Source organism: Schistocerca piceifrons, chromosome 11 (assembly GCF_021461385.2).
Source record: "Schistocerca piceifrons isolate TAMUIC-IGC-003096 chromosome 11, iqSchPice1.1, whole genome shotgun sequence".
In the NCBI taxonomy this organism is placed as follows: Eukaryota; Metazoa; Arthropoda; class Insecta; order Orthoptera; family Acrididae; genus Schistocerca; species Schistocerca piceifrons.
The window spans coordinates 128,749,054-128,774,762 of NC_060148.1; the positions used below are offsets into that span (position 1 = coordinate 128,749,054).

Consider the following 25,709-nt stretch of genomic DNA (forward strand, 5'->3'; position numbering starts at 1 on the left):
GGCCACTGTGGTCGAGCGGTTCCAGGTGCTTCAGTCCGGAACCATGCAGCTGCTGCGGTCACAGGTTTGAATCCTGCCACGGGCATGGATGTGTGTAATGTCCTTAGGTTAGATAGTTTCAAGTAGGGGACGGATGACCTCAGATGTTAAGTCCCATAGTGCTTAGAGCCATTTGAACCATTTTTGAATATCAACAATGTAGGAAAAGACAGTTTGCTACTTAGGTAAAGAAGACATGTACATGAGGTGTGCTTTCGTTGTGTGTGTGTGTGTGTTTGTTTGTTTGTTTGTTTGTTTGTTTTTTTTTTTTTTACTGACGAAGGCTGTGGCTGAAAGCTATATGTGAGTGTCTTTTAATTGTGCCTGTCTGCAACTTGACGTATGTTGCTGTCTAGTTAGGTATGTTTCCAGTTTTCTTTTCAGATGGTAACGATCACAGATTTCTTGTTGTTTGGTAGATGGGAACTTGTCAAATATGCTTAACAGAGCATATAACTCCATTCTGAGCCTTAAACAAGAAGGCAAAGCCTGCACGAAAACTATTTTTGTGTCTCGTATTGCGGCTCTGATCTGTGAAGTACAGCTGAAATTGATATTTATTATGAACAACAATAATTATTTTGGAGTAAGTTCACTAGGAACTCAGATTAAGAATTTCAGTGGCCCTAAAAGGCATCTGGAATACATACAGTAATCTGCTGTAGACATTACTCTTCTGAATGAACACTTTTATTTATTTTTAGATGCACTGCCTCAAGAGAGAAGATATGCAAAATGAGCCAATGTTCTTCTTCTTTAGGCCAATACAAGGAGAGATATTTCTAAATGCAAAACATGCTGGAGTGCACTGAGATTCTCTATCATTTCATGCCAGTTTTAACTTACTATTTGGTGGGGTGCCAGGGAATTTTGCACAGCGTTTCATTTAGTGAATGGTCATTACTGTCCACTTCCAGTTTTAAAAGGTCATTTTTGTTTGTTTGGAATTGCATTGATTGAGACTTCAAGACTATACTGACGTGACAAAAGTTGTGAGATACCTCCTACTACCACGTTGGAACTCCTTTTGTCCAGCTTAGTGCAGCAACTCAACTCGACTTGAAATATTGAACCGTGCTACCCCTACAGCTGTCCATAATTGTGAAAGCGTTGCCAGTGCAGGATTTTATACACGAACTGACCTCACAATTACGTCCGATAAATGTCGACGGGATGCATGTCGAGCGATCTGGGTGGCCGACGTCTCGCCTGAGAATCATATATATATTTCTTCAAACTAATTGCAATTATAGCCTGGTGACATTGCATGTCGTAACCCATAAAAATTCCATCTGTGTTTGGCAACATGAAGTTCACGAGTGGCTCCAGATCGTCTCCAAGTAGCCAATCACTTCCAGTCAATAATCGGTTCACTTGGATTAGAGGACCTAGTGGATTCCATGTAAACACAGCCCACACAGTTATGGAGCCAGCACCAGATTGCACATTGCCGTGTTGACAACTTGGGTCTGTGGCTTTGTGGGGTCTGTGCCACACTTGAACCCCACCATTAACTCTTACCGACTGAAATTGGGACTCATCTGACTAGGCTATGCTTTTCCAGTCATCTAGGACCCAACGAATGTGGTCACGAGTGCAGAAGAGGCACTGCGGATGATGTCGTGATGTGAAGCTAGCAAAGGTATTCACATTGGCCGTCTGCTGCTATAGCCCATTAACACCAAATTTCACCACACATTCGTCATATGTCCCACATTGATATCTCTGATTATTTCGCATTGTGTTGCTTGTCTGTTAGCACTGAAAAAGGCAGGCAAATGCCACTGGTCTCAGTCACTAAATGAAGGCTGTTGACCACTGTGTTGTCCTTTGTGAGAGGTAATGCTCGAAATTTGGCATTCTCAGCACACTCGTGACATTCTGGATCTCGGAATATTGAATTTCCTAACTATTTCTGAAATGGAATATCCCACGCATCTAGCTCCAACTACTATTCAGTATTCAGAGTCTGTCAATTCCCATCGTGCAGCCATAATCTTACCGGAAACCTTTTCACGTGGATCACCGGAGTACAAATGACAGCACCACTGTAGCACTGCCCTCTTATACCTTGTGTATGTGATACGCCATCTGTATATGTGCGTATCGCTATCCTGTGACGTATGTCATCTCTGTGTGAAACTAAAATGATTTGCTTCCATCTCTTGTAGGTCTGTTCAGCTACCTACGTCTACATACATATTCTGCAAACCTCTGTGACATGGATGACAGACTGTATGTCCAATTTTACCAATTATTAGGACTTTATTCCCTGTTACCATCGTGTACAAAGTGCAAGAATGATGGGAAGATGATAGCTTAAATGCCTCTGTGCTTGCTGTAATTAGTCTAATCTGACTTCAAGATATCTATGCCTCGTTGTGAGTGCCCCAGTGGCCAGCATACGCAAATGTCAGAAAATTTGGGTATGTAGACGACAGGGCACTCACAACGGGGCGTTAGAGATCTTGAGCTTACCGAGTCCGAATTCCTCAGTGATGTGTCGACCGTGGGTGAACTGGTGAATATTTCTGCAGACGGAGATTGCAACCGTGATCCTCTAAGACAGAAGTCTCGACATTTCACCTAAACGACAAGATGGCTGTTCATCTTGAAGGAAGTTTACTCAGACATAACAGAGACCCAAAATATCTAGGAGTCATGCTTGATAGGAGACTCAACTATAAATAACCTTTATTAAGAACAGCTGCAAAAAATCAGAACTCAAAATAATGTCCTCCAGAAACTCTGTGGCACATGACAGAGATAAACTGCATCAACACTCAGTACTTCAGGTCTGGGAGTGGTACAGCCTGGTGCGGAGTATTGCTCACCGGCCTGGATGAATTGCGCTCACAGAAAACTTGTTGTTACACAACTTAACCATACCGTGCATCTTATAATTGGTACCATCACATCCACATCAAGTGCATAAGTTTGTAGCATTTTTCCATAAATTTAATAAACTCAACAGATACACATAACAGAAACTTTAGCCATCAATTATTCTCCTCCACTATTTTCAACAGTCTACCAGTGCTGGGGTAATTTTTCAGTTCTGGGGCTGTAGAAATCATTGTTTTGAGGCAAAGAACCTGTCGACCATGTTCGGTGTGCATTTTCATTTGGAAAGGGAAGTTCCTTCAAGATTGTTCAATAGCGAGTGGAAAAGGTGAAAATCTGAGAGTGCAAGATCAGGTGAATAAGATGAGTGTGGAATGACTTCCCAATCCAACTCACGGGAAGCACATTTTGTCAGTCTGGCACAATGCGGGCAGGTGTTATTTTGGACTAACATCACTTCACACAGTATTTTTGGTCGTCGTCCTCAGATTGTGTCTGCGAGACATCTCAGTTGTTGGCAGTAAATGTCAGCAGTGACCAGTGACGGTTACACCTCGGGGTAGCAATTCATAGTACACAACACTATTGCTATTCCACCAGATGAATAACATTATCTTTTGTGGATGTGTGCATGTCTTAGTATGGGGAGTTTCCTATCTTTATCATTATGTTAACATAAAGACACCATTTCTTGTCACCAGTAATAAGTTGTTGTTGTTGTTTTTGTTGTTGTTGTTGTGGTCTTCAGTCCTGAGACTGGTTTGATGCAGCTCTCCATGCTACTCTATCCTGTGCAAGCTTCTTCATCTCCCAGTACTTATTGCAACCTACATCCTTCTGAATCTGCTTAGTGTATTCATCTTTTGGTCTCCCTCTACGATTTTTACCCTCCACGCTGCCCTCCAGTACTAAATTGGTGATCCCTTGATGCCTCAGAACATGTCCTGTCAACCGATCCCTTCTTCTAGTCAGGTTGTGCCACAAACTTCTCTTCTCCCCAATCCTATTCAACACCTCCTCAATAGTTACGTGATCTACCCATCTAATTTTCAGTATTCTTCTGTAGCACCACATTTCGGAAGCTTCTATTCTCTTTTTGTCCAAACTACTTATCTTCTATGTTTCACTTCCATACATGGCTACACTCCATACAAATACTTTCAGAAACGACATCCTGACACTTAAATATATACTCGATGTTAAAAAATTTCTCTTCTTCAGAAACACTTTCCTTGCCATTGCCAGTCTACATTTTATATCCTTTCTACTTCGACCATCATCAGTTATTTTGCTCCCCAAATACCAAAACTTCTTTACTACTTTAAGTGCCTCATTTCCTAATCTAATTCCTGCAGCATCACCCGACTTAATTCGACTACATTCCATTATCCTCATTTTGCTTTTGTTGATGTTCATCTTATATCCTCCTTTCAAGACACTATCCATTCCATTCAACTGCTCTTCCAAGTCCTTTGCTGTCTCTGACAGAATTACAATGTCATCGGTGAACCTCAAAGTTTTTATTTCTTCTCCAGGGATTTTAATACCTACTCCGAACTTTTCTTTTGTTTCCTTTACTGCTTGCTCAATATACAGATTGAATAGCATTGGGGAGAGGCTACAACACTGTCTCACTCCCTTCCCAACCACTGCATTCCTTTCATGCCCCTCGACTCTTATAACTGCCATCTGGTTTCTGTAAAAATTGTAAATAGCCTTTTGCTCCCTGTATTTTACCCCTGCCACCTTCAGAATTTGAAAGAGAGTATTCCAGTCCACATTGTCAAAAGCTTTCTCTAAGTCTACAAATGATCAAAACGTAGGTTTGCCTTTCCTTAATCTTTTTTCTAAGATAAGCTGTAGGGCCAGTATTGTCTCACGTGTTCCCATATTTCTACGGAATCCAAACTGATCTTCCCCGAGGTCGGCTTCTACCAGTTTCTCCATTCATCTGTAAAGAATTCGCGTTAGTATTTTGCAGCCGTGACTTATTAAACTGATAGTTTGGTTATTTTCACATCTGTGAACACCTGCTTTGTTTATTGGAATTATTATATTTTTCTTGAAGTCTGAGGGTATTTTGCCTGTCTCGTACATCTTCCTCACCAGATGGTAGAGTTTTGTCAGGACTGGCTCTCCCAAGGCCGTCAGTAGTTCTAATGGGATGTTGTCTACTCCTGGGGCCTTGTTTCGATTCAGGTCTTTCAGTGCTCTGTCAAACTCTTCATGCAGTATCGTATCTCCCATTTCATCTTATCATCTACATCCTCTTCCATTTCCATAATATTGCCCTCAAGTACATCGCCCTTGTATAGACCCTCTATATACTCCTTCCACCTTTCTGCCTTCCCTTCTTTGCTTAGAACTGGGTTTCCATCTGAGCTCTTGATATTCATACGAGTGATTCTCTTTTCTCCAAAGGTCTCTCTAATTTTCCTGTAGGCAGTATCAATCTTACCCCTAGTGAGATAAGCCTCTACATCCTTACATTTGTCCTCTAGCCATCACTGCTTAGCCATTTTGCCCTTCTGTCTATCTCAGTTTTGAGACGTTTGTATTCCTTTTTGCTTGATTCATTTACTGCGTTTTTATATTTTCTCCTTTCATCAATTAAATTCAATATCTCTTCTGTTACCCAAGGATTTCTATTAGCCCTCTTCTTTTTACCTACTTGATCCTCTGCTACCTTCACTATTTCATCTCTCGTCTCACTACCCATGCACAGTCAATTTTTGAAGCGTCCCCACTGCATCACATTATGGTGGAATGATCGCAGTTCATCACAATTGCCAGTTCTCAAGTATGCTGAAGTGGACTGTTGAATACAAAAAAACTACAGAAAAAACCTAGCCTCCCTGTTAATGCAGACATTCCAAGTACCAGAAAATGTAAGCTTTGCTCTCATCACCCACATCTGGAAACTGCAAGAAGATGGGCCATGAACAGTGCTTGGGTAGTTCAGTTGGTAGAGCACTTGCCTGCGAAAGGAAAGGTCCCGAGTTCGAGTCTCGGATCATACAGTTGTAATGTGCCAGGAAGTTTCGTATCAGCGCACGCTCTGCTGCAGAGTGAAAATTTAATTCTGGAAACATCCCCCAGGCTGTGGCTAAGTCATGTCTCACAATATCCTCCCTTCCAAGAGTGCTAGTTCTGCAAGGTAAGTAGGAGAGCTTCTGTAAAGTTTGGAAAGTAGGAGACGAGATATTGGCAGAATTGAAGGTGTGAGAAAAGGTTGAGAGTCGTGCTTGGGTAGCTCAGTTGGTAGAGCACTTGCCCGCGAAAGGCGAAGGTCCCGAGTTCGAGTCTCGGTCCGGCACACAGTTTTAATCTGCCAGGAAGTTTCATATCGGTGCACACTCTGCTGCAGAGTGAAAATTTCATTCTGCAAGAATATTAGTTGGAAATGGCTCTAATACTGGTAACCAGTGGAGACACACGTGGCAGAGTAATGCTGTGACAGAACAGCTGAAGGTCGCATATCGAGCGAGTCACCTGGCTTCGAACTTCCATTCTGGGCTCTTAACACTTTCGCTGCGGCTGACGCTTATAAGCGTCACAACAAGCCACGAGCCAGTGCGGCAGACGCCAAGTGTCCGCGTTCACTGTCGGATTACTCAGTCTAGTTGCAGCGTCTAAGCTAGTATCAAAGCGTGTAAACTTTTATTTTGTGTGGTCAGTTATCAAACGTATATTGTTTGTAATGGCGGTTAATGGACCTTCCAGTGTGAAAAGGAGCAGGAAAAAGTGTTTTGCTTACTAATTTCTACACATCTATGATAGATGTAGGCGGCTAATTCTCCCCACCAGGAGAAAACATGCTACTAAATTGACAACCTCTATCAGAGTCAATCTTAAAAATGCGCATTTAAAGTAAATATAATTTCAAATGAATCCAGTTTTATTTTTCCTTTTTTTCCTTCTTAAGAATATTCGTTTTGGAATCCATATTGTATTTTTTCTTACATTATCAACAAATCACGAACATTTGAATGATGCCTGTGACCCGTACAGGTGTTAGATAGCAAAAAGACTTTGAAACATGACCACAATACAGTCGAAGCTTATTTGAAGTAATGCAGCTAAGGTGTCATCATTAAGTCAGTATAGAACATAATCCTACAGATCTTAACAGGGTCTTGACATCAGCCTGTAGCTCAGGTGTGCTTAGGAGCGGCGGCTCTGAGTGGTAGCTGCCATTTCAGAGTGTTAGTGGCCCACATTCGAGCGTTACCAGCCCGCACCCGCACCCGCACCCGCACCCGCACCCGCACCCGCGCACCCGCGCACCCGCACCCGCGCACCCGCACCCGCGCACCCGCACCCGCGCACCCGCACCCGCGCACGCGCACCCGCGCACCCGCACCCGCACCCGCACCCGCACCCGCACTCGCCGGGCCGCACTGGACAGTTGTGCCCCTGCGCCGATGCCGCAGCGAAAGTGTTAACCAGATAAGAGCCAACCCGGGAAGGTGTGTTGACTCTTCCGTCAGGTTGAAGAAAATAACTTCACAAGTTCCGACTGTGGCATTGTAAAGCAGACTGTTTGCCATGTAGTTAAAGAATGTCCTCTAGGTGCTTTTCCTGGTGATGACGGAAGGATCAATAGTCGATATTTGTGGTGTGATGTAATAGGCTGATTAAAATTACATGGCTGGTGTCCGTCACTCACTGCTACAGTCACGAGGCACTGCGTTTCCTTGAGCTGCTCACCCGTCTTTGTTCCTCCTGCCTTCTTAACAGTACCGTGCACACCGTGTCCACTTTCGTGATTCTCGACTGAAGTGCATGTGTAAAAACATTTATGAACTCACTTTCCCAATGATTCTTCAATAAAACATAATCACTATATCCAAAACTAAATCACTCAGTATTTTTAAAATAACAAATTGTCTCTGCAATCGAAGCACACCAAACTGAACAAATGGGCTTACAGACACCTCACTGTCTCTCGGTACAGTACACAAAAAATTGGCAGGCGGACCGATCAGTAACAGGTTTCAGTATCCTACGGAATAGCAACTTCAGCTACTGAACCAAAAACGACATCACTACTGAGGCTGACCTACGGAACTGACAGTATGGACGATACAGAATACGATTACTGAACTGGTGTCAAAATGTCTTGTTTTCCGTAACACTTCATGCGACTGCAAAACTCAGTAGCAGTCGACGAGTGTACTGGATGGAAACACGATTTTGACATCCCTTCCCAAAACTTCGAGTGAAACTGGGAGCTTCTGCTCTGCTTTATTGTCCTGCTGCACTGTTTTCTTTTAGCTCTTTTAGTGGTGTGTTACAGCACTGTGACTGGACATTGTAACATCTAACAGGACTGTAGAAGTGTCCATGCAAACAAACTGAAAGTTAATTACCTTACTTTCTATTTCTGATGTGACTTTTAAAAATTAACCCACACCCCTCGTATTTTGGATGCAACTCACTGGCAATATACATTTACCGATATTCTGTTGTCAGTTTGGTGGAGACTGATTGTGCCTATGTAAAAATGCAATGTAATATTAGGTTGGTGCATAAGTTCGTATCATTTTTGTTTTGCAGGTTAGTATTCTGAATGCTACAGGTTTATTTATTGATTGTCATTTTTTATTTGTAGTTCACTGTTGCTGTTTGAGTGTACATATTGTCATTTTGTCCTTTGGAGATAGTGAGTGGAGCTGTGGAAGCTAGAAAATGGAGTGCCACATGGAGAAATCGGAACATTTCCAACGTATTCTTCTGTTTGAGCTCAATAGAGGGGTGATAGCACTGTGGATGGGGAAAATGCATTTGGACAGACTGTGGCAAGAAAATGGTTTTCTCATTTCAAGGAGGATAATCTGGAACTAGTAACTCTCCATGTTCAGGAAGACCTTAGAGTTTTGATATAGATCATTTAAACTCATTAATAAATAATAACTCATTTCAGTGCACTTGAGAACTGACAAATATGATGAACTGTGATCATTCCATCACTGTGTGACATTTGCATGCAATGGGGAAGGCTTAAGAATTGGGTGTAAGAGTGCCTCACGCTCTAAGCCAAAATCACAAAAATCAGCAGTTGACAATATGTGTATCTGCCCTTGCTCATGGTCAATTGGCTCATGAACAGCACTGACCATTTCTATCGTGTATCATTTATGGTGATGAAAAGTGGTGTCCCTATACTAACATAATAAAGAGGGGGGGGGGGGGGGGGGAATTGTTGATCCTAAACAAAGCAGCAGTTCTCTGCACAAAGACGTGCACGCATCCAGAAAAGATGTTACACATCTGGTGGAACAGCGACAGTGTGCTGTACTAAAAACTGCTTCCCTTAGATGTAACCATCACTGCTGACATTTATTGTCAACAACTGAGATGTCTTGCAAACACAATCTGGTAACTATGACCAGGAAGACTGCATGAAATGTTGCTACTTCCACATTCTGGGGAAAAAAAAAAAAAAAAAACACTGTGAAGGAGTGGGGTTGGGAACTCAATCCACAACTACCTTATTTAGCCAGTGTTGTGCCATCATATTTTCACCTTTTAGGCTCTCTATTGAACAGCCTTCAAAGATCTTCATTTCAAGATGAAAATGCACTCCAAACACGGCTCGAACATAGTGAAGGGGAATATATTATTGACGACTTAAGTCTCTTATGTGTATCTGTTTTTTATTAGATGCACAGAAAAGTGCTACAAATTTATACACCGACCTAATATTTAAATGCCGCTACACTTTCTACTGCTATTGTTTATTTTATCGAGGATCCTAAAAATGTTGTGGTCTCTTGTTAATGTATTATTTATCTTATCAAGTAATGTATACACTTTGCTTGTACGAAGGAATTTCATGTCTGCTACCTCTACATGGCTCTCGGCCTCAGTCGCCTGTGGTTTTTCTCCCATAGGGAAGAACAGGTACAGGTATAACTTCAAAACATTTGCCTGTGTTTCTACACTTGGTTTTCCTTCCAGACTGCATTTAATTGTTCGACTCATAGGCGGACACACTCAATATTAATGACCACTAATACATGTCTGGATACTGTGCACCTGATGGTGTATTTATTGTTTGGTAACTGTGTATTGTGTACTTCAGTTTTTCTTGCACATTCCACATCCTCGATGACTCCTGCACTACAGATTCGTGATCAGGCAGTGTATCTAATCCAATCCAAACACTTTTCCTAAATTGCCTTCCCTGTTCATCATATTTATCAAAGTTGTTCCACAAATTCTAATCCTCTTCCTTAGGGATGCCCATCCCCTTCTCCCCGTCATCCCGTGCCGTGTAATCCCACTGTCCACTATCCAGTGTGACATCGTCCCACTCTTACCTGCTCGGACCCATCAACTCCAAATGCTGTCTCCGGTTAATCTGGCACCCCACCACTTGTACCACCCCACCACCGGTACAGCGCTGCCGCCCTCGTAAACCTTCCGCCCCCTTCTTAACTCTGCCCCCTCTTCACCTTCGACCAAAATAACAGTGTAACAGTAGTCCAAAAAATGGGGCGATGCGTGAAATCTAGCGGAGCATTACTGCAGGGTCGTGTACTTTGCAGACGAGCTGAAGCACATAATCGGGAGCGAGACGGCGCGGCGCGGGCTTCTGCGCGTGTTCGAGCTGTTCCAGAGGCCGGTGCTCAACCGGCGCCTGCTGCACGTGCTGCTGGAGGGAGTGCTGCGGACGCTCTTCCCGGACAACAACCTCGAGCAGGTCAGAGTGGTGGAATATCTTTTACTGTCCAAATACGGTATGGTATCCAAACGTTCCCCAGATATACCAATTAACATTACTGTGTCTTGCCACGCTCTCATTGAGCACTGCCACCTTCAAAGGAATCCTTTTGTGAGCAAATACGCCAATCCCCTGCTTCCGCCACTTTTAAATGCATCCTTTCTGTTTTTCTTTGTTACGTTGTTTCATATCCTCAGCAGTACCACTCCAAACGGTTGCCTCTTCGACATAAATTTCGCCTCGGTGGGCAGGGGGGGAAGGAAGGAGGCACATGGAGTGAAGTCTGTTAGAGCAGTGTTTGTGTGCGGAATAACTGCCAAAAGATTCATGAACTGTGTACGGCAGTGTAAGTGGACCTCTTTCACCTTCCGCGCACCTTTGTATCTCTGTTGCTAATAAAATTTTTGAATCCCTCATCGGTTCCACAGTAATGGGCAGTAACTTTACTTTATAAAATATATAAAGTAGAGCTACAAAAAGTTAAAGCATATGATATTACAATATTGAAAAGGAAAGTTGCTACTATATAGCAGAGATGCTGAGCTGCAGGTAGGCACATCAAAAAGACTGTCTGAAAGTGAGCTTTCAGCCATCAAGGTGTTTGTCAGAGGCAGAAAACACACACACACACACACACACACACACACACACACACACACACACACACACACACACACTCAGACCCAGCAGCCACTTTTCATTGTTAAATTATATAATAATAATAATTACAGACCATGTACTGTACGCCAAAATTTTTTTAACACCCCTACTGCCAGCTGGCCATTCAGAAAGATTTAACACCAACAAGTGGGCAGTAAGGTCTGGGTTGACTACAACCGGTGTAGGCCATATGTGTTTGTGCACTGTTGTGGTGGACTATCCAGTCGTTCGTATCTACATCTGCCTCTACATCATACATAGCAAGCCACCAAGCAGCATGTGGCACCACACAGCAGGTGTGTGTGTGTGTGTGTGTGTGTGTGTGTGTGTGTGTGTGTGTGTGTGTGAGTGAGGGGGGAGGTTACTTCAGGTACCACTCGCTGATACCTCGTTCCCTGTTCCACTTGCAAATGATGCACAGCAGAATGATTGTCGGTAGGGCTTAGAATTAGCTCTAATTTGTCAGATTTTCTCATCTTCGCCGTTTTGCGAGATGTATATGGGAGGGAGTAATATGTAGTTCGACTCTCCTTCAAAATTTCTCTCTCAAAATTTCCACAGAAAATCTCTACGTGATGCTCAACACATCTCTTGTAATGTTTGGCACTTGACTTTGCTGAGCATCCCTGCAGTCCTCTCACACCGACCAAACGACGCCTAGACGAAACGTGCAGCTCTTTGTTGGATTTTCTCTGTCTCTTCTATCAGTCCTACCTGGTAAGGGTCCCAGATTCATGAACAATACTCAAGAATTGGTCAAACAAGAGCCCTATAAGCTGCATCGTCTGTGGACAAATTAAATTTCCTTCAGATTCTGACTGTGAATATGCTTGGTTTCTGCTTTACCTAACGGCCGCCCTGAGTAGGTGCTCCAGTCTATTTTTTGATAGACACTGTTTCTAGCACTTTATCATCAGTAGTTTAGCTGTACAGTAGTGGATTTCTTTTCCTATGTATGTGCAATATGTTAACATTTATTTAGATTTAGGGTCAACTACAAGAGCCAGCACCATTCATCAAGCATCTGCAGGTCATTCTGCAAATTGATACTGTCTTCTGGTGGTGTCAGTTTCTTTCAGACAACTGTATTGTCTGCAAACAGTCTTAAGGGTTTCTGACACTTTGTACTAGATCATTTATATACATTCATATACCCGTCACACTTCCTCTGGGTACCGTAATTACTCGAATCTAAGCCGCACTCGAATCTAAGCTGTACCTGAAAAATGAGACTCGAAATCAAGGAAAAAAAATTTTCCCCAGTCTAAGCCGCACCTGAAATTTGAGTCTCGAAATTCAGGGGGAGAGAAAAGTTTTAGGCCGCACCTCCAAATCAGCAAAGTTGGTCCATTGTAATATGAGACACAATTTAGGTCGAATGAATGACTATACAGCTACAGTAGTTTGGTTCGAGTCGTAAGCTTAGCAGTTAAGCTTTACCAGGTAGCCACCGCTATGCGTCAGGAACTCCGTACATATTTATACGGGTACCCTTCCTTTTACATGTGCTTCGTCTGGTTTGAATTGATTGCTTATTTTTCTTTGATCTGATAAGTGCCGTTTTCTTTGTTATAGGTGTTTACGTCACTCTAAGCTGAAAATGAATTACTGTACTGTGTCACGCATTGTTTGTCGCGTTCTGATAATGAGTGTTAACGACCTGTCGCCGCTCGCGGTATGACTTGCTTTTGTGCGCGCTGCTGCCGCTTACAATAAAAAAAAAGAGAGGTATTGCCTCATTAGCGAAACAATGGAAAGAGACTGCCATTTGTTGTTACTTGCACTGCTGCCTTCTTTGATAATGATCAACAAGAACCAAATAATATACTGCGTATGATAGATGATGTTCTGAACGAGAGTTTAGCGAAAAATTTTCTCCATTTGAAAATCTTTGCAGATGCCTCTTTAATACATTACATTCTGCACAGAAATTAGTCATCTTAGATTTAAAAATCTAGTCAATTGCCGTGCTTCATTTCTGACTGTATCACTATTAGGCCTAAGAATAATACGAATATAAACATGACATGATATGAATATTCTTCCGCATTTGCTGTTGTCTCACTCTAGTTTCGTAGTTTATTAGGCAGGTGGGATTGAAATGAGATAGCAGCAAACACGAAAGAATACAAAGCAAAATGTTTATATTCGTATTATTCTTATGGCGAAGGGAATACTGCATGTGATTCACAATTCATAAAAATTCTTATTAGCGACCATCTCATGTCACAGGTAGGCAAAAATTCAGAACGTAGAGTTGGTCATATTGACAAACATCCCAAACAGTCTTGCCAGTCGGATTTTCGTGGTACATTGAAATGCTGCTACATTCGAAGATGAACAATACGGAATTTGTAATTACTTCGTTGGATAATGTATGAAAATGCAGTGGTCGAAACTCAGGGCGGAGTAAAAAGCTTGTCTTCCACCTTTTCTTTTAAATTTATTTACTGACGCAGAGGTTTTGGTGCCAGTATTTATCTTTGTGCCTGCAAAGCGTGCTTGTGTAGCGCTACATATATTCGATGGCAGAAGTTAGTTGTGGTGGCACCTACCAACATTTTTCAGAACTTCCGCTTACTTTGCACTCGATTCTAAGCCGCAGGTGGTTTTTTGGATTACAAAAACCGGAAAACCGGAAGATTTGAGTAAATACGGTACTCTGGAAATTACCTTTACATCTGTTCAGTTAGTTCCATTAAGAGCTAGGTGTTGAGTTTTATCTTCAAAGTTGAGTCCAGTCACACATCAGGTCCGATACTCAGTAAACGCCCCCCCCCCCCCCCTCCACACACACACACACACACACACACACACACACACACACTAAATGGCAGTGCAGTATGATGTGAAATATCTTTCTGAAGTCAACGAACACGGCATCTGTCTGAGCGCTGTCATCTGCAGCTCTACGGATTTCACGGATGAATGCAACTTCTGTGGACATTTTCTCCTTGTGGCCTCCCTGAAATTCTCCAGAACATCGATGTAGAACTCGTTATTCATCTCACCAGGAGGGACAGACTCTTTATATTTTCAATCCCCTCAGTAATTCAGTTCGTGCGATGGAATACGTTGAGATGTACCAAAACTTGTTCCTAAGATGTTGTAGACATGTCATATGGTCTATCCTTAACCATGCAGAATCACACCTCTCAGTTTCTGGACATTTACTGGTGTGATGCCAGTTGACTGCTGACTAGAAAGATTGCCACCATCAAGTGCTGTTCTCCAATTTTTGAAATGCCTAAGCACTTCATTCGTCTGTGTCTGGTGCAAAGCATTATCTCGAAAGTCTCCGCTTGATACTTGGTGTGTTTCTGTGGCGTGATTCCCACACTTACAAACAAAACTTTATGCAGAGTTGCTATTTTCTTCAAGGTTCCCAGCACAAAACCGCAAACTCGTGATACCGGGCCAGTGGAAATACATTGAGGTGACAAAACACATGGGATAGCAATATGCAGGAATACAGGGTGTTACGAAAAGGTACCGCCAAACTTTCAGGAAACATTCCTCACAGACAAAGAAAGAAAATATGTTACATGGACATGTGTCCGGAAACGCTTGCTTTCCATGTTAAAGCTCATTTTATTACTTCTCTTCAAATCACATTAATCATGGAATGAAAACCCACAGCAACAGAACGTACCAGTGTGACTTCAAACACTTTGTTACAGGAAATGTTCAAAATGTCCTCCGCTAGCGAGGATACATGCATCCAGCCTCCGATGCACGGAATCCCTGATGCGCTGGTGCAGCTCTGGAGAATGGCGTATTGTATCACAGCCGTCCACAATACGAGCACGAAGAGTCTCTACATTTGGTACCGGGGTTGCGTAGACAAGAGCTTTCAAATGCTGCCATAAATGAAAGTCGAGAGAGTTGAGGTCAGGAGAGCGTGGAGGCCACGGAATTGGTCCGCCTCTACCAATCCTTCGGTCACCGAATCTGTTGTTGAGAAGCGTACGAACACTTCTACTGAAATTTGCAGGAGCTCCATCATGCACGAACCATGTGTTGTGTCGTACTTGTAAAGGCACACGTTCTAGCAGCACAGGTAGTGTATCCCGTATGAAATCACGATAACGCACTCCATTCAGTGTAGGTGGACGAAACTAAAATGAGCTCTAACATGGAAAGTAAGCGTTTCTGGACACATGTCCACATAACATCTTTTCTTTATTTGTGTGTGAGGAATGTTTCCAGAAAGTTTGGCCATACCTTTTCGTAACACCCTGTATAGATGGCAGTAGTATTGTGTCCACAAGGCACAAAAGACATTGCATCGGCAGAGCTGTCATTTCTACACAGGGGAGTCACGATGTAATTATGGCTGCACTACAGGAATTAACAGACTTCGAGCACATGGAACATTCCATTTCATAAATCGTTTGGGAAGCAATTTTCTGAGATCCACAGTGTCAAGACTGTGCCGAGAATACCAAATTCCAGGCATCACCTCTCACCAGGGACAACACTGCGGCTGACAGCCTTCACTTAACGACCGAGAGCAGCGGAATTTGCGTAGAGTTGTCTGTGCTGACAGACGAGCAGCACTGCATGGAATCGACGTGGGATGTGTGTCAAATGTATTACCTGGGACAGTGCAACAAAATTTAGCACGAACGGGCTACGGTAGAAGACGACTGACTGGAATGCCTTTGCTGACAGCACGACATCACCTGCAGCGGCTCTTCTGGGCTCTGACTGTATCGATTGGACCCTAAACGACTGGAAAACCGTAGCCTGGCCAGATGAGTTCCAATTTCAGTTGGTAAGAGCTGATGGTGGGGTCTGAGTGTGAGGCAGACCCCAAAAAGCTATGAACCTAAGTTGTCAACGAGGCACCGTGCAAGCTGATTGTGGTTCCAGAATGGTGTGTGCTGTGTTTACACGAAATAGACCGGGTCCTCCGATCTAACTGAACCGATCGTTCACTGGCAGTGGTTATGTTTGGGTACTTGGAGATCGTCTGTAACCGTTGGTAGACTTCACGTTCCCAAACATGATGGAATTTTTTACGGATGGCAATGTGCTCTGTCACTGAGCCACAATTGTTTGCAATTGGTTGGAAGAACATTGTGGACAATTTGAGCAAACGATTTGCCCACCCACATTTCTGGACATAAAATTCGTCGAACATTTACGGGACATAATCGAGAGGTCAGTTTGTGCACAAAATTGCATACTGGCAACACTTTCACAATTCCACTATGTGATCAAAAGCATCCAGACACCTGACTGAAAATGACTTACACGTTTGTGGCACCCTCCATTGGTAATGCTGTATGGTCTTGGCCCACCCTTAGCCTTGATGACAGCTTCCACTCTCGCAGCAATACGTCCGATCAGATGCTGGAAGGTTTCTTGGGGAATGGCAGACTATTCTTCATGGAGTGTTGCACTGAGGAGAGGTATCAAAGTCGGTCGGTGAGGCCTGGCAAGAAGTCGACGTTCCAAAACATCTGAAAGGTGTTTAGTAGGATTCAGGTCAGGACTCTGTGCAGGCCAGTCCATTACAGGGATGTTATTTGGGAAGCAAAAAGGTGCTTAAAGCATCAGTGTAGGCCTGTGCTGTGATAGTGCGACACATGACCACACCATATCACCACCACCTCCGACTTTTACTGTTGGCACTACACACACTGGCAGACGGCGTTCACCAGGCATTCGCCGTACCCACATCCTGCCGTCAGATTGCCACACTGTGTACAGTGATTCGTCACTCCACACAACACTTTTCCACTCTTCAATCGTCCAATGTTTATGTTCCTTACACCAAGCGAGGCGTCGTTTGGCATTTACAGGCTTATGAGCAGCCAGTTGACTGTGAAATTCAAGATTACTCACCTCCTGCCTAGCTATTATAGTACTTGCAGTGGATCTTGGTACAGTTTGTAATTCTTTTTTGACGGTCTGGATAGATGTCTGCCTATTACACATTACGACCCTCATAAACTGTCGGCGGCCTCGTGTCGGGTCAGCCTATATGCTTTTTTGCTGTATGTGTCCCTTCACATTTACACTTCACTATCACATCGGAAACAATAGACCTAAGGATGTTTAGGATTGTGGAAATCTTGCGTACAGACGTATGACACAAGTGAGACCAAATCACCCGACCACATTCGAAGTCTGTGAGTTCTGCAGAGCACCCCATTCTGCTCTCTGACTATGTCCAATGACTAGTGAGGTCGCTGATACGGAGTACCTGGCAGTAGGTGGCAGTACCTTGCACCTAGTATGCAAAACGTGTTTTTCGGCATGTCTGGATACGTTTGATTGCATAGTGTATGTTCTGCAGGGGACACCCAACAAGTTGTTGAGTCCACGCCACATCATGTTACTGCACTATGGCAGGCAAAAGGAGATGCAACACGACAGGAGGAGATATACTGCAGCTTTTATCAGCCCAGTGTGTGCTCACCAGCGACACACAGCTGCCACTCACAACACAGATTTGAGAAATGTGTGTGAGGAGCACCTGTTTTCACCAAAGTGTACGGGTCCAAAGATGGCGTTGATGCAACACCGAAACTAGTAGCGAAGTAAATAAATAATCTTAAGTACAGCTGCAGAAATTTCGTTTTTAATAAAAATATTATGAGAAGGAAAGTTGCTACTCACCATATAGCGGAGATTCCGAGTCACAGGTAGGCACAACAAAAAGACTCTCACAATTATAGCTTTCGGCGGTTAATAGATAGACATATGCACAGAAGTGCTGTTGCTTGCAGTATGGTTTCAGTTGCCTGAGACTGCAGTCGTGTGTGTGAGTTGCGTTTGCACGCACACGTGTGTGTGTGTGTGTGTGTGTGTGTGTGTGTGTGTGTGTGTGGGGTCAGCCTATTAAATGCCTTAATGGACTAAAGCTGTAATGTGATACTCTTTTTGTTGTGACTATCTGCGACTGAGCATCTCCACTGTATAGTGAGTAGCAACTTTCTTTCACATAATATTGTTTATATAATTGTGTGTTCTCCTGCCACATTTGGTGAGTAGACTTTTTATCTATCCAATTATATTTTCAAAAATTGTTTATTTTTGTTGAAAAGGATAGATTGCCACTCATCAGACAGACGATGAATTGAATCGCAGACAGGCATAGTGAAACAGACTACTAAACATTTAAGCTTTCAGTCAAAAAGTGCTCTCCTTACGAAATAGAAGACGAACAGATTCAGACGGACACAACTCGCACACGCACAGTCCTGCAAGGGCCAGACTGTAGTCTGCAACTGCATCTGAAATGGCCGGCAGTCTACTGGGGTCGGGTGGTGGGGGTAAGGACGTTGCGTAGGGGAGGGATAGGGAGTGATAGCAGGGTAGGAGTGGGGGAGGGCGCAGAGACTCGACGGGGACAGGATAGGGTCACTACGGGCAGAGTTGGGAGGCTATGCTGGGATAGCGGAGGTGGAGGGGATAGGGAGAAAAGAGTAGAATACGGGTAGCGTAAAAGGCCATCCGGGACTGGAGCACCGAATCCCATTCTTCGCCAGGGACTCAACTACCTCTGTTTGTGCTCTGTAACGAGGAATAACCTCCCTACCTTTTCGACAGTGGTATTGCGCAACCTACCCTTATCCGACCCCACTCCACCCCCCTCAGAACCTCTTTTCTCGTGGCTCGTATCCTCGTAACAGTCCTAGATGCGAGACCTGTCCCGTACGTCCTCTGACCGGCATCTGCTCCAGCCCTGTCAGAGGCATTGCCTGTGCCGTCAGAGGCAGAGCTACCTGTGAAAGCAGTTCACAGAACTACAAACTAGGCCACAGCTGCATCGTATGCGGGTAGGACAACTGACGAGCTGTCTGTCCACACGAATAGTCACTGCCAAACTGTGGCTGTCAGACAGCTGGACCCCACAGGTGCCGAACATGCTGTCCGACACAGTGTGCTTCAGTGGGATGATTCACAGTCTGCCCCCATCGGGACCCTTCCCACTGACAACAGCTTTCCTGAATTTCACAGGTGGGAACTCGCCCTGCCGTATATCCTTTGTTCCCAAAACTGCCCCCTGCCTAAATCTTCACCAGTCCCTGTTCTCCACTTACCTATGCCCTTTGCTGCTTCCCTTTGGCCACAGGATACATCTTGTACTCCTCCCAGCGCAGCCTACCTAGCTGCCTTACCCTGTCCCCCACCATGCCCTTGCACTCCCACAGCAGTGCAGCATCTTCCCTCACCCCACTACTACCCTGCTACCAGTATTGAATGGTGGATTTACTTTCAAAGTCTTTTCTTAAAGAATTTACTTTACTTACTGGCGATTCATCAAGAACATTAACACAGTTAATCACACTATGTGAGCATGGAAGTAGTTGCCAGTGGGTAACTGATGAAAACAAATTTCTTTCAACAAATGGAAATTTTTCATCCTAAAAGCCCTCTCTTAAAAAATATTAAAAATTATAATCAGAAAGCACCCTCTAAATATCAAGTTACAATTTATTCAGAGGCAGAAATAACATGTTTTTTGACAGTACGAGCTTTTGGGCTGAGAAGCTTGCTGCTCCCTTTTAACACAGCCGTAGTCACGACCGCTCACAACAACCTGTGAAAGATTACACTGGTGCAAATCTGCAACACACCAGATTACTTTAAACTGAAAATTTTAACAACTTACACACACATACAATCGATAGGAGGGATGGAAATAGTACAAAAGACTCACATTAAAAATTATTTGCCACCAAAAGTGCAACTTGTTTTTTAAAGAACTCTTACAGTGGAAGCGTGGCAACTTTATGTACTAAATTGACCATTTAAATAAAACCCGTCAAATGCAGTCTTACATAAAATATACAAACATGCTCTATATTACACATATACCGCCTCGCAAGATGATAGGCAGGATAAAAACATATTTCAGGAATTCGGCCTTTTACACCTTAAGCAATAAATTCGTTAACACTGAATCTGACAAAGATGACAGAGGCAGCTATTAATGTCAGGGGGATTACTGAACAACCTGATCCGCAGATTGCTCTAACCTGCCCCTACTCCACAAGGGAAAAACAGACCACCCAATTAATAAATAACCATCTTCCCACAGATGGGCAAACGGGGAACAATGGTGGGACGACCCCAAAATAAAGCGGCTGGTGACCTCACCAAGAAAACAGGTAGAATTCAACAAGTAAATGAAACAACATATCTCCAATCACTTAACTTTTAATGAACTGTGATTTCTGGCGAAGACCTGACGCAGCACCCCCAACGCTCTTCCGAACCGTCCGCTGCCAACCACTCCAACGGACACAGGAAGGTGCGGCAATCTCCCCTCTCACGGCGTCACAGCTCGCACCGACCAGCCCGATGCCGTGGTTTGACTCGTGTTATTCGCGTGTCGACCACGAAGCCACTACCCCTCGCTATACAGTGCGGCCCACTGGATTCACGTGGCGACCTCACACGTGCCGACGTTCGAGGCAGACAAGTCACGTCATGTCTCAGTGCGCGATCGACCGACCGATCGGTGCAACCGCCAATGACCATTGCCTGAACAAACTCGAGCAGACTGGCGCCCTAACACATACTAACACTCCAGACGACAGGCAGACACTGACTGCCCCACACTGACCCGGCTGTCCAACTGACCAGACTCACCCTTTTAACGAGCTCATAGTGCCCTTTAAATGCACGTGAACACGCAACCTTTCGCCTTTCCCACCAGAGGGAGACACCAAAGCTGCGATTGCCACAGCGGCGCCACCGCCAGAAACGGAGGGCGACTGCTTTACACTACGCGCTGCGGTGCGCTCTTTAAGACAGCAAATTTTACCACAGCTCAAACAACTTTACAGAATGTCACAGGTGGGAACTCTCCCTGCTGTATATCCTTTGTTCCCAAAATTCCCCCCTGCCTAAATCTTCACCAGTCCCTGTTCTCCACTTACTTATGCCCTTTGCTGCTTCCCTTTGGCCACAGGATACATCTTGCACTCCTCCCAGCACAGCCTACCTAGCTGCCTTATCCTGTCCCCCACCATGCCCTTGCACACTCCCACAGCAGTGCAGCATCTTCCCTCACCCCACTACTACCCTGCTATCCTCCTCCCCCTAGCACAGTACCTACACCAAGAGGTTGCTGCTCATTTCAGGTGCAATTGCAGTTAGTTTCCAGTGGGCAAAGACAGTGGCCTTGCATATAGGAGGTGGCTTGTGTTACTATATGTGTGTCCTATTTGGGAAGAACTTTTTCATTCAGAAGGTTAAATGTTTAGCAGTCTCTTTCATGTGCTTGTCTCCAGCTCGAGAACATCTCCCATAGTGGCTCCGCTGTGAGGATGCAAATCACATTTTCTGTAAATACACACAGTGATGTTCGTGAGCGTCAGTTACGTTTGAGACTGGACGTGATGAACGGAAGTTTTTCAAGAATGCCTTTAAGGTGACAAAGATGGCATTACGAACACCCCACACAGTTTGAACGAGGTTGTGTAATAGGGCTACAAGAAGCCGGATGTTCCTTCTGTGCACTAATACGTGGCAGGAATTTAGCCAATGTACACTACTGCTGGCTGTTGTGGTCAAGAGAAGGTACAGTCTGTAGAAGATTGGGCTCCAGACGGTAGTGTGGCAACACCGAGAGGGAAGACCGTCCGTCATATTTGGCGTATAGCTCTGGCATCTGCAGCAGCAATTTGAGCAGTAGTTGGCACCGTAGTGGAACAATACATTAATTATTATCCTTGACAATGAAATGCTCTCAAATTTGGTTTCAACCTCAGGACACAATACACTTGCACACTCTACCGTGCACTGTTTAATAAACTCGCCACCCGAAAAAGGTTTGTTTTGTTTAGCAAGGTTATAGGCCACCGTGAAACTTGCTTCTGTAGCACTATTGTGAAGCGGTGTTTGCTTCATAACTAACGTTTATTGCTTCTTCGAGTGTTTCACGAACTCTGCCGCTTTTATTTTTCGTTCTTCATCTGAAAGTTTGCAGCCAAAATCACTGTGTTTTGTTTCGTGATGTCGTTTAAGATTGTACTCCTTGAATACGGCAACTGTATCGTGGCATAGTAAGCGTGCGGCTTTATTTCCCGCATCAGTAAAGAAATATTTGGTCTTCCAGTCTTCATTGAACAGACGGCACTTATCACCGACTTTACGCTTCTTCTTAGGAGTCATGATTGCACTGAGGGGGAAAAAATAAATAAATAAATAAAAAAATGTTCCGTTATACTGCTGCACAGACAAAACACAAGTAAACCACCCAAAAAAGAAGAAAATTGCTCTGAACGTCGTACTATTTACTCGGCGCATGAGAAATACCGCGCTCCCATCAGCCACCGCGTGGAGCATAAATTTGCGCCTTAGCAGGATGCACAGTGCTTTTTTCCATGCCCGTGGTGGCTGGTGGTAGTGCTCCCATAATGCACCGCACCCACGTGCAGCTAGGTTGGTTGCGTGACTTTAGAGGCATCTGTCGGTAGTGCGCACTACCGAGTAGCGCAGACACTCGCGGATTTTTTTAGTCGCGTGGGGAAGGGAAATTTTGTTTTTCCTATGATTTTTGTAAATGTCTTGGCGAGCCACACAAAACCCCTCTGTGGGCCACTATTTGCCCACCCCTGCACTAATACAAATTGGTTACATTGAGCACAGCTCCAAGCCAGACACCCTGTAGTGTGCATTCCACCGACGCCCAACCACCACCACCTGCGACTTTAGTGCTGTCGAGTGAGAGCTCATTGGGGGGCAGGGTGGAGATCTGCTGTGTTTTCTGATGAAAGCTGGTTTTGTCTCAGTGCCAGTGACGGCCATCTGTCGGTTAGGAGGAGACCATTTGAGGGCCGGCAACCAACCTCTCTGTGTGCTACACACGCGGACTTACACTTAGAGTTTCAGTTTGGTGTGTGATTTTGCACGACAGCAGGAACACTCCTCAGTTATCCCATGCACTCTGAATGCAAGTTCGTACGTCAGTCTGGTGGTTCGACCTTTTGTGCTCTGTTCGTGAACAGCATTCCGGAGGGGTGCTTTTCGACATAACACACGTGCACGTAACACTGTAGTAGCCCGACGTGCTCTTCGGAGTGTGGACACGTTGCCTCGACCTGCTCGATCGCCAGATCTGTCTCCAATCGAGTACGTACGGAACGTCGTCGGACGATAACTCCGGCGACATCCCCGGCATTAAGTGTCCCGAGTGTAACGGGCGTGGAACTCCGTACCGTAAACTGACATCTGACACCTGAACGACACAGTGCTTGCATATTTGCGCTCAAAATTCTGGTGGTTGCACCGGTTATTAATGTACAATCATTTCACATTTGCAATGCCTTATCTCTCATTTATATTAACCTGTGGTCTAGCTATGTTAATCCCTTAAATGTGTCATCTAGACAAATGTATTCCTGAAATTTCATTATTCTACATTAATTATTTTATGGTGTTGTGATTTTTTCCATCAGTGTATGTTTCTTATTTCTAAATGCTTTGACTTACCATTTTAATCATCTTATTAACTTCTTTTATTTTTATTATTTTTTTCCCTTCTGAAGCATTGTACATGATATGTTATTAATTTTTTTGTCTATTATAATATTTAATCTTTAAAAGTAACACTCTAATGGTCAAAAAAAGAACAAAGTAATCTGTTGATATTGGCTGTGCAACAGACGAAACTTTTTTTTGTTACTAGATGTATGTTTTTTCATCTACATCTACATAACTTCGAGGCAGCCCGTGTTTGAGACTTGGCAGTGGTTTCGTAGAACAAATTCCAGATTATTTTTTGTCACCCCGTTATCCTATGACATGTGGGAAAAATGAACACCGTTCGAGCTCCGATCTGTATTATTATTTTATTGTGATGGTCATTGCTCCCTGTGTAAGATGGAACTGACGAAATATTTTTGCACTCGGAGGAGGGAGTCTGTGACCGAAATTTCGTGAAAATATCTTGCCACTGTGAAAAATGCCTCTGTTTTGATAATTGCCTTACCAACTCGTTTATCATATTTGTGATACTCTCTCCCCTATTTTGCAGTAATATAAAATGAGCTGTCCTGTGAACTGTTTTTTTGGTGTCCACCACCAATTCTGTCTGATAAGGAGCCCATGCCGTGCAGCAGTACTCCACAAGAGGTCATACAGATGTCGTATAGGCAGTCTGTTTAGTGGGTTCCACCCAAAAAACAAAAGAAATAACAAATCACAGTTATCAGATAGCAATGGTGCAATCTCCTTCTGCAGAAGATAATTTTTTTAATGATCAAAACCCAAGTCCCCCCCTCCACGGGGCTCGCAACTCTATGGCTGGTTCGTGCTCGGCTACCACGGGGCCCCAGTCTTTGCAACATTTTTTCCCTTCTGGGTTGCATGTCTATCCTCTTGCTATCCTTTTCCCCTCCCTCAGGGAACATGCCTGGAGTATTATTGGGAATGTTCTGCACTGTCTGTCACTGACGTTATAAATGTCTCACCTTAGTTTTTCACTGCATTTTCCTTTCTTTGTTTCCCCTCTCCTTGTGCTCCTGAAGACCGGCCCACGCGTCTAGCACGCAAGAGGTGACTGGGTAACACGTAATTCCCAACCCCGTGTCGACAGGTAGGATTCCAACGTACCCCCTGGTACAGGCCAGGCCCGGGGAGGGGGGGTGATTGCCTCAGCTGTGACCTTCCCAAATTGCCAGTTGGTCCCACTGTCAGGTGTGTGAACAGTCACCTGAGATGGGTACGCCCCCTCTGAAGGGGCCCCCAGTTGGAAGGAGCGCGCCATCGGAGACGCTGGCAGTCGTGGTGGATTTCCACACGATGAGTCGATCACCTTTGCAGTCACCGTCTATGAAATGTGAACGTAATGAGGCTAGTGATTGCTGCACCACGGTTCCTCCTGGTCTCACGTACTGAAGACGGTCAGTCCTTCGCCACTGTAAATCCGTTTATTATTCGGGAAGGTGTCAATGTAATTGCCGGCCCAGAGAAATCGTGCTCTCATTTACGGAATGTCACTTTGCTTTTGGAAACTAGTTCTGATCCTCGAGCACATCAACTGCTCGCTGCCTCGCTTCTCCGCAGCTACCCTGTTTGTGTCGAGGCCCGTAGAACTTCGAAATCTACCCGTGGTGTAATTTACATCGAGCTGCTCGACAGTCTGACCGAGGTCGCTGTCCGATCTTACATCTCCGGTCAGGGTGTCATTGCCGTCCGTCGTGTAATGAAAAAGGTAGGTTCCTCCTTAGTGCCCATTCTTTTCCTCACCTTTAATAGAGGGGTGCTAAAGTCCAAGTTCAAAGCAGGCTATGAAATCGTCACAGTCCGGCCGTTTATTGTGAACCCGATGTGCTGCTACCGGTGTCATTGTTTCAATCGCACTAGAACTCTTGTTGACACCTGGCCAATTGTGTAACCTGTGGTAGGAACGCGCACGAGGGTATTCGGCCGCCTCCTCCTCCCCGCCGTATCGACTACAATGGCGGCC

At 44.4% G+C, this 25,709-nt stretch overlaps 1 protein-coding gene across 2 annotated transcripts in view; it reads left to right on the plus strand.

The window, feature by feature from the left end:
* The window catches only part of LOC124720147 (sorting nexin-13-like), a 411,803-nt gene that overhangs the window by 372,276 nt on the left and 13,818 nt on the right, over window positions 1-25,709 (plus strand). For both annotated transcript variants that reach the window (XM_047245452.1, XM_047245453.1), the window contains one exon: window positions 10,437-10,591. In XM_047245452.1, the coding sequence (XP_047101408.1) occupies window positions 10,437-10,591 (155 nt within the window). The remainder of the gene's footprint in view (window positions 1-10,436; window positions 10,592-25,709) is intronic.